The sequence below is a fragment of the Dendropsophus ebraccatus genome, chromosome 14 (genome assembly GCF_027789765.1).
Source record: "Dendropsophus ebraccatus isolate aDenEbr1 chromosome 14, aDenEbr1.pat, whole genome shotgun sequence".
Lineage (NCBI taxonomy): Eukaryota > Metazoa > Chordata > Amphibia > Anura > Hylidae > Dendropsophus > Dendropsophus ebraccatus.
Genome location: NC_091467.1, coordinates 51,821,250 through 51,831,200, shown reverse-complemented (window position 1 = coordinate 51,831,200; position 9,951 = coordinate 51,821,250). Strand labels below are relative to the sequence as shown.

Here is a 9,951-nt window from a genome sequence, read left to right as displayed (position 1 = left end):
GTACAGGGCTGTGACCGGTGCCACAAAAAAAAAAGAGGTCAGGTCCTACAGTGGACCTGAATTTGCAACACGAATCGCTATTTTCTATGTAATGGTCTGTGAAGTACAGAGCAGTACTGACACACTTTCATAATACAGTCCACAATTATAGGCTACAGACTTAAGAATGAGGCATTACAATTAATGCCCTTACAATTAATGCCCTATTACACACCAAGCGACCATCGTCACTTACAGCCAATAACTGCTTGGTTATAGCTGGGGTCAAAAGTACACATGAGCAAATTTACAGTAACAAAGCAAATCATTTTGTTAGCTCAGCAGTTGGCTTATCAGCCTGCTCCCTGTAAAAAGTCGGTACTGCTCCACTCCGAGGTTCTTAGGAAAAGTTGACTCCAGTCCTAGGAACCTTCTCCAAGGACTGGATCCAGCTTTTTCAGGCCCCTGGGGCAAAGCAGCACGGACTTCAAAGACAGCCAGCTGATAAGCCAATTACTGAGCTAACAAAGCAATTTGCTTCGTTATTACTGTAAATTCGCTCATCTCTAGTTAAAAGAACAATCACCAGACATGGACGATGTCGGCTGAACCTTGTCTTCCAACATGTTGAAAAATTGTGTAATAGGAGAGGCAGCAGCTTGGTGCTCGCTTGCTCCTCCTGATCAGCCCACGTAATAGGGCTTTTAGAGTTCTAGTTTTGCAAACTGAAGGCTATCACCGTATAAAGGGACTGTCAGACTGTTCGTGCTGGATAGTAGTTGAAGTTTTTAAGCCAGATGTAGTCCAAGGATGACAGGAAGAAGAACTTTGCACACCAGAGGTTGTCAGGGCATGATGGGAATGACAGCAGTCTGGGCACCAGGGCAGTTAAACGTAGTTATTACAGTTGTGCATGTGCCGTGGAGCCAGGTCGGGCATCACTAGTACAGGGTCAGATGTTCACCAGAGCCCATTCACCGACCACAGATGAAAAATCATACAGTACACAAACAGACTACAAAAACTTTAACTTTTACTCTAGTCTGGGACCAAGTGCCCGCGGTGAGTGGGCAGAGGCGGCATGCCCCGAGGGCAGTGGGCAGAGCAGGTGGCACCTCCCCCTGCGGTGAGCAGGCAGCGCAGTTTGTGCCCAATTGAGGTGATGGGATAGAGCAGGTGGCTCCACCCCCTGGGGTGAGTGGGCAGAGCGGATGGCGCTCCCTCTTGGGTTGAGTGGACATAGTAGGCATCATGTCCCCCCCCTCCCCCCAGAGTCAGAGCAGTTGGCGCCCCTATTGGAGTGAGCGTGCACAGCAGTTGGCATCCCCCTTGGAGTGAGCAGGCACCCCTCCTGTTGAGCGGGCACAGCAGGGGGAGCCCCCCACCACCTATGGTGAGCGGGCACAGCAGGGGGAGCCCCACAGATGGTGAGCGGGCACAGCAGGGGGAGCCCCCCACCACAGTGAGCGGGCACAGCAGGGGGAGCCCCCCACCACAGTGAGCGGGCACAGCAGGGGGAGCCCCCCACCACGGTGAGCAGGCACAGCAGGGGGAGCCCCCCACCACGGTGAGCAGGCACAGCAGGGGGAGCCCCCCACCACGGTGAGCGGGCACAGCAGGGGGAGCCCCACCTATGGTGAGCGGGCACAGCAGGGGGGCCCCCTCCCTATGGTGAGCGGGCACAGCAGGGGGGGCTCCCTATAGTGAGCGGGCACAGCAGGGGGGCCCCCTCCCTATGGTGAGCGGGCACAGCAGGGGGGGCCCCCTCCCTATGGTGAGCGGGCACAGCAGGGGGGGCCCCCTCCCTATGGTGAGCGGGCACAGCAGGGGGGGCCCCCTCCCTATGGTGAGCGGGCACAGCAGGGGGGGCTCCCTATGGTGAGTGGGCACAGCAGGGGGGGCTCCCTATGGTGAGCGGGCACAGCAGGGGGGGGGCCCCCTCCCTATGGTGAGCGGGTACAGCAGGGGGGGGGCCCCCTCCCTATGGTGAGCGGGTACAGCAGGGGGGCCCCCTCCCTATGGTGAGCGGGTACAGCAGGGGGGCCCCCTCCCTATGGTGAGCGGGTACAGCAGGGGGGCCCCCTCCCTATGGTGAGCGGGCACAGCAGGGGGGGGGGGCCCCCTCCCTATGGTGAGCGGGTACAGCAGGGGGGCCCCCTCCCTATGGTGAGCGGGTACAGCAGGGGGGCCCCCTCCCTATGGTGAGCGGGTACAGCAGGGGGGCCCCCTCCCTATGGTGAGCGGGTACAGCAGGGGGGCCCCCTCCCTATGGTGAGCGGGCACAGCAGGGGGGCCTCCCTATGGTGAGCGGGCACAGCAGGGGGGCCTCCCTATGGTGAGCGGGCACAGCAGGGGGGGCCTCCCTATGGTGAGCGGGCACAGCAGGGGGGCCTCCCTATGGTGAGCGGGCACAGCAGGGGGGCCTCCCTATGGTGAGCGGGCACAGCAGGGGGGCCTCCCTATGGTGAGCGGGCACAGCAGGGGGGGCTCCCTATGGTGAGCGGGCACAGCAGGGGGGGGCCTCCCTATGGTGAGCGGGCACAGCAGGGGGGCCTCCCTATGGTGAGCGGGCACAGCAGGGGGGGCTCCCTCCCTATGGTGAGCGGGCACAGCAGGGGGGCCCCCTCCCTATGGTGAGCGGGCACAGCAGGGGGGCCCCCTCCCTATGGTGAGCGGGCACAGCAGGGGGGCCCCCTCCCTATGGTGAGCGGGCACAGCAGGGGGGCCCCCTCCCTATGGTGAGCGGGCACAGCAGGGGGGGGCCCCCTCCCTATGGTGAGCGGGCACAGCAGGGGGCCCTCCCTATGGTGAGCGGGCACAGCAGGGGGGGCTCCCTATGGTGAGCGGGCACAGCGGGGGGGCTCCCTATGGTGAGCGGGCACAGCGGGGGGGCCCCCTCCCTATGGTGAGCGGGCACAGCAGGGGGGGGCCCCCTCCCTATGGTGAGCGGGCACAGCAGGGGGCCCTCCCTATGGTGAGCGGGCACAGCAGGGGGGGCTCCCTATGGTGAGCGGGCACAGCGGGGGGGCTCCCTATGGTGAGCGGGCACAGCGGGGGGGCTCCCTATGGTGAGCGGGCACAGCGGGGGGGCTCCCTATGGTGAGCGGGCGCCTCCCGCGCTGACCCCGCACCTGCTGTCGGACGCTGTTACCTCAATACCCGGAAATAGAGTGACGGCCCCGGCAGCCCTGCGCCCCCCCTCCCGGCCTCCCGCCCGCCCCCGGTGTCCCGCGTCTGTACACACCGCCCCCCTATCTCCGCCCCCGGAGGCTGGGTGTGTATGACAGGAGAGCGGGCTTCTGTCCCTAGTCCGTAGCACGGTCTGCCGGGGAGACCCGCAGTCTCCCGCCGGTGTAACGCCCTTCAGCCGGGCGCTCACCCGCAGCCATTTTGAATTAGCAGAGACAAAGAGCCGAGCGCCCCCTCCCCCCGAGCTCTCCGGGTGCCGTACCCCTGGCCCCCAGCCTCGGCTTGTACATGGTTGTGTTAGCCCGGGCCGCCGCCGTGTAGTGCGCCCGATGTCACCCCGGGAGCTCCGCTTCTTTCCCTCTTGGAACACCAAATACTGCTTGCAGCCATTTGCCCACGCTTTATATAGGGTGGCGCCGGCCAATGAGGGCGTTCGCTTGTCGTGACGTGGTCGGCCAGCCGCGCAGGCGCAAAGCGCCGCTGCCCTCCTGGAGTTGAGCGGCGGAGTAAAGATGGCGGCGGGTTCGGATCTGCTGGATGATTTCTTCAACACGGACGTGGACGAGAAAGTGGTCAGTGATCTGGTGGGCTCATTGGAGTCCCAGCTGGCAGCCGCAACCCACCACCACCATCACCACCACCACCCGCAGCAGCCGCACCCGGGCCCCCCCGAGGTCCGCAGCCAGGCCCTAGCCAACCATGTTGCCAGCCCTGGGGTAGGGGCAGCAGCCAGTGCCGGGGTGCAGCCAGAGACGAAGCTAGGAATCTCCCCCGAGATGCCCAAGACGGGTGAGCCAGGGGGGCAGTGTGTTGGAGGGCTGGGGGCAGCAGAGGGCAGGCAGGGGGTGCCTGGGACCTGCCTGCTGTCACTGCTGGGGGGCAAAGTCTGGCGATGGGGTCACCTGTTACCCACGTGACTCTCTGGGGTGTCTGGCAGCCTTTAAGGGGTCAGTGAAGTACTTGGGTTGTCTGGGGGGCACTGGGTGTGTGTACAGTCACCCTGGGGGGGGTGATCTGGGGACATTCAGGGCTGTAGATGACCCCAGTGGCTTCTGAGGGGGGCAGCTGTGCTCAAAACTACACAGATGCAATGGGTCACATGGTCTGACCCGCGCAATAGCAGCATCGCAATGGTTTATTCCAATCGTGATTCCTAAAAAGGTTATGTGTCAGCCAGGGTCATGTGACTGCAACGGTCAGGGTCATGTGACGCTCGTTACCTCTTAAGCGCTTTGCCAGTTGCCGCCATGTTTTTGCGTTGTCCTTGGGTCGGCCATATGGTTGGGCGCAGCACCAGTATCTTGATACCTAGGTGCCAGCTGTAGGCTGAAATAGATCAGTGTTTACTAACCCTAGGCACTCTATTGCAAAACTACAACTCCCAGCATGCCTTGAAAGTCTTTAGCATTCTCTTCTGTAGAGTGACCCAACCTGTGAGTCTGCAGGTTAAACGGGGATAAGAGTATATGATAGGTTGCATGCCACCAGGTGATGCCTCCTGCTTTGCTTCAATGTGTCACCTTTTTCTCTTCCTTCCCCATAGGAGCCACAGTACCAGGAGTCCAAGGAGGTGTCATTAACAACAGCCGACCCCAGAGCGTGCCGCAGCAACCGGACGGAGTCCAATCCGCTGGATCTGAAGCCCCGGGAGCGCTGAGTCAGGCCAAAGCTGGAGTCCTTGGCACCATAGCGACTGCTCTGCCAAACCACGGCTCGGGGAACGGCAAGACTGCGGCCCTGCAGACCATGAACGGGAGTAATGTGGTAATAAACTCTCATGGACCTGGCGGACACCCTACCGCATTTCAGGGGAACAGTAATCCTGCGCCAGGCGTAAATCTGGTGAATAACGGCCCCGCTCCCGTCACCAAGGGTGGTGTCAACGCAGCAGGGGCCAACACAGTGATTCAGACTTCATATCTTGCCACTACTAATGTGGCGGCTTCTGTCATCTCCTCCTCCTCTGCATCGACTGCTGGGGCAGCTGCGCAGCCCACGGGCATGGCAGGTGTTCCCACTACTGTAGCGCTGGTCAGACCTCTGGTGCATCAGGGAGTTCCAGCCACCCAGAATGGAAGCAATACTGTGATCAATTCCCCTTTGCCGACCCCTGGTGGCGGGGTTCCTTTGCAAATCAATAGCCAGCCCAGCCCGGCCTCGAGCCAGGTGATCAAGTCGGAGTCCCCCAAAACCATTATTCAGACTCCTCAGCAGAGCCAGCCTAACCCTGGAAACATGGTTATAGGACAGACTATGCAAGCGGGGCACCCGGTTCCTGGAGGGGCAGCTTCAGCACCTGGCACTCCTGTGGCGATGGGCAAAGCGACAGTCAGCACTGTGCCTCCAAGCTTGCCAAGGACTCCTACAGCAGCACCAGCTGGTGGCATCAGGGCAACTATCGCACCTCCAATGTTGGCGCCACGGGTGCCACAGCCTCCAAACCCAACCAACATCCAAAACTTTCAGCTACCCCCAGGTAAGAGCAAGCTGTGTGTGTGTGTTTGCCTGGCAGAAGTTTCCCTGGTCCCCGGCTTTCTCTCCTCTTTGAGTTGTGTTGATGTTGCTGCATGTGATGCTGTGTCTGGGACCAATCACTCCTGTCAGCTTGGCAGAGCAGCGGTACGTCCCTCTGTGCACGGGGATCAGGGCTGAGAAAGTCACACTGTGTGGATGCATTGTAGTGCGGGTTACCTGGTGTGCCCTGAGTCCCGTCTAGTGACCCTGTGTGCCCCCTGTGTACGAGGTCATCTAACCTCCCCCCTTCTACACCCTGCTCCTTGGTTAACCCTTTCTCCTCCCTGTGAACGCGTTCCAGCTTGATCCATGGATTGTCGGGGTTATATTGTGATCATGTAAGCGTCAGGCATTGTTGCTTCTTTAGTGCAGGAACGAATAAAGCTGCAGACTTCAAATGTCACTTGGGTGCTATATAGTTTGTTGCAAGTTGTAACGTTATGTCTGATGTACAGTATAGGACCTGTTGTAGTATCTGTAGTAGTATCTGTAGTCCTGAGCTGTATACAAGTATCTGCAATATGTATTGTGGTGCTCTAGTTATATTGTCATAAGTAGTATACATGAAAGGTTTTGCACTTCTCTAATATATACTATATTCTGTGCTTGCTGTAAGTGATTGGCATCATTCTTATTAAACTCCTCATAAGAGTTTGCTACAATCGTACGCTATCCCCTGCGCTGTAAACACAGCTCTTTCCTGTCCACAATGTATCATTCTTGGATACAACTGTATACTGTGTGTTTATTTTTATATATATATATATATATATATATATATATATATATATATATCTTCTCCGTCATAGTTTACACAAGGCAGTGATGTGCCCAAATGAACTCTCTGATGGGATCACATCGTGGTATACAGTATTTTACAGTACACACTTAATTTTTGTTAGACTATATTTTTGGCAGAATCTGTGACTGAGGCTCATATCAGATCCTCCAAAACAGGTGTGTGATGTCCAGAGAGCCTATAGGCTATTGTTTCCCAACCTGTGGCTCTCCAGCAAACTACAGCTCCCATCATGCCCTGACAGCAACAGGTTGGGGAATGTTGGCCTAGTTTGTAGTGTACTTGGCTGTGATTGGAAGCTAGGATAAGGTTTCACCTCTCTGCATGCGGACAACAAAGTTGCTATTCACTGCCAGCAAACAGAACTGTAAATGGGAGAGAAGCTTTCAGACAAGGTGTAATTGAAAGTTAGATTTTTTTGTTTTTTTGTTAGGAGACTATTATTATTTTTTTTTAAAGCATAGAAGAGGCGGAGTTGTATAGGGGGGTTATGTACAGATTAGGTTTGTCTAAATACACATCTTTTTATTGGGTCCCACTAACATCATGTTGTTGCAGTATCTAGCCAATATATATAATATATAAACGATGGAGAACCTTCCACCCTCCAGCTGTTGCAAAACTACTATTCCCATCATGCCTTGACAACCAATACTGTAGCTTTGGTTCAGACATGATGGGATTGTAGTTTTGTAGGTGGAGGGTGGAAGGTTCCCCATCCCTGCCCTAAAATGATGTTGTGACTGTAAGGTTGTCATTTACTTCTTTTCTGGGTCATTGATAGATCTGTGCCATTAAGAGGATGCATCTGCCTCACAAGCCTTGTGCTGTGTTATGTAGACATGGTGCAGTCACACACCCCAGTGGTCTCCAACCTGCTGCTCTCAGGCTGTTGCAAAACTACAACTACCAGCAAGCATGCAGCTGTGCGAACATCCTGGAAGCTGTAGTTCTGCAACATTTGGTGAGCCCTGGAGTTGAAAAACCACTCACAATATACTATAGATAAACTTCCAGCACAAAGTGTGACTTGTATAAGGTCATTGTGCATCCAGTCTAATAGAAATGAGATGTCCAGACTTATTACGCATGGAGAAGCATTCAGTCTGTCCAGGTTCTCAGCATCTTCCCCTTAACTGACAACAAGCAGAAATAAAATAGTGAGTAACTCCAAATGTATTAGAAAGTTGCCGGACCTTTCCCTGACACAGTAAATGGGCTTTACCCAATAACGGAGAGAGTATAGTTCCAGCCTAGGTGCTTATCTGTGGCCCAAAGGCATTAGGTCCCATTGTGGTTAATGGTGTTCTAAGGCATCTGATTAAAAGTTATCCCTAGGATTAGGCAGGGATGGGGAACCTTCAACCTGTTTACAGAACTACATCATGCCTGGGCAGCTGTGTAGGCATGATGGGAATTGTAGCTTTACAACAGCTGCAGAGCCTGAGGTTCTCTTGGATAGGGGGTAACCACAGAAAGCCCCCCCAACTGAATGGAGCGGCAGTGTGTATGTCCAGCCACTGCTCTATTCAGTGTCTATGGGGCTTTATACACCTGCAGACAGGGGTCTTCACTACTACTACACTGAATCAAGTGGATACTGCAGGAACCTAAAAAAAATGAATTCTGCAGTCCATCAAAAGAATTGTCATGTCAATTCTTTGGACGGGTGGCGGAATTCGCCAGCAAATATCATTGAGTCTATGGGACAGACAGAACTTCAAGCAGAATCTGCTTGAAGTCTTTGCGCATATTCCGTAGTGTGCACGAACCCTTATAGTGGTTTTATCCCACAAGCAGCAAGGACTTATGGTGATTTACACAGAGAGATCTGACAGATTTTTGAAGGCAAAGCCAGGAAAAAGACTGTAAACAGGACAGAGCAGGTCATAAAGGAAAGACTGAGATTAATTCTCTTTTCATTTCCATTCCTGGCTTTGGCTTCGCAACATAGGGGTCTATTGCACACATCAGTTTTGGTTTTTAGTCTGTCATACACATGCATACATGTGAAAAGAAAGGGAAGGGCAGGCAATGGATCTGTAGATTGTGGATGTTATGGACATCAACCCATAAGCTGTCTATGATATGCACAGAGCCACTAATGTCTATAAGTGAGTCTGCCTCAAATATGGGTCATACAATGGCTTGTCAGTGTTTTTTGTGGCATGGATCAGTGACCAATAAGGATGTGAGTACAGGGAGCGGACCATAGTAATGAATGGGTTCTATACTGTCCACAATTACTGATCCATAATTACAAACTGCATTATACTGATGGGTAAAAGGGGACTTGGTTTTTACAGTGTTAGGCTATGTTCACACTACGTATATTTTTGTAAAACTAGGGCCGTTGTTGCACATTGGAACAACGACCGTGATATTACGGAAATATACCTTACCTTGCTGTCTATGGGATCCTTGCCAGAGTGTTTACACTTGGTATACGCTCTGGCCGGGATTCCTAGAGGTGCCGCAAACAACTGACATGTCAGTTTTCTGTGGCCGCTATTCATTGAATAGCATCTGCAGAAAACCCTGTCAGTGCGCACTGTGGAGCGAGCGGCTCTGGCCGCACGCTCCATTGTGTGCAGTGGGGAGTTCTAATGCGGGCGCGCATGGATGCGCACTGCCGTACCGGCCGGGATGATCTTTTCTGCGACCGACTGTTCTGTGACCTGGCCGGATCACGGAACGGCTGGTCTCTTACATTGTATGAACATAGCCTTACAAAGGAAGGCCCTCCAGTCATATATTCAGCTCTGCTACATCCATCCTGCATATAAAAAACAACATTGTATTTTGAACCCTCCATGACATCCAAACCTGTTCAGCCTCATAGTGTTTGATTACATATCCTGACTAATATAGCTTCTACCCATTATATGAGGGTGGTGAGCCAGTCTGATGACTCCAGATGCCAACCGGTCTGAGCATATAAACATGCCATAGACATCACCCCAAAAAGCTCCTCACCAGCATCACATTAGAGCCTTAGCTACCTGCCTCAAGGCACCTGTACAGACCCCAAATTTGTTCTGTATATTCTTGAGTGACTGTGAGACTTGTAGCCTGTGATCTCCCCCTGCTGCAGGCCTACATATCATCTGGGAATTGTAGGTTTGTTTGGAGACCATAGACCATGGCCCTTATACATTGAGCGATAAATCGCTCAATTGGTCGTTTAACGATCTTGAAGTGACGATTTGGTTTTCAAACCAAACCGTTCTAAAACATCATTTTTAGGATCGCTTAAGGCCATCTAACACGGCAGGCTGAATCTGTGAAAGACTGTTTGGAAAAAACAATGGCCAGCTATAATTTGAGAACACGTTGAAAGACCGCGATTAACGACTTCTTGCTTGTCGCTGATTGTTATCTGTATTTGAACAAGCAGATAATCGCTCAAATGCTATTGTTATCCTGCAGATTTGATTGATAATCGCTCCGCATAAAGGCCCTATTCCACG

At 53.9% G+C, this 9,951-nt stretch overlaps 1 protein-coding gene across 3 annotated transcripts in view; it reads left to right on the top strand.

The window, feature by feature from the left end:
• Window positions 1–900: 900 nt before the first annotated feature.
• Window positions 901–9,951, top strand: part of TAF4 (TATA-box binding protein associated factor 4) — a 50,601-nt gene continuing 41,550 nt past the window's right edge. Inside the window, exons 1-2 of one of the 3 annotated variants that reach the window (XM_069952819.1) lie at window positions 901–1,041; window positions 4,712–5,644. In XM_069952819.1, the coding sequence (XP_069808920.1) occupies window positions 936–1,041; window positions 4,712–5,644 (1,039 nt within the window). In that variant the 5' untranslated portion in view covers window positions 901–935. Of the gene's footprint in view, window positions 1,042–3,073; window positions 3,958–4,711; window positions 5,645–9,951 lie in introns of those variants that run through there. The other 2 variants (XM_069952817.1, XM_069952818.1) reach the window with 2 other exon arrangements.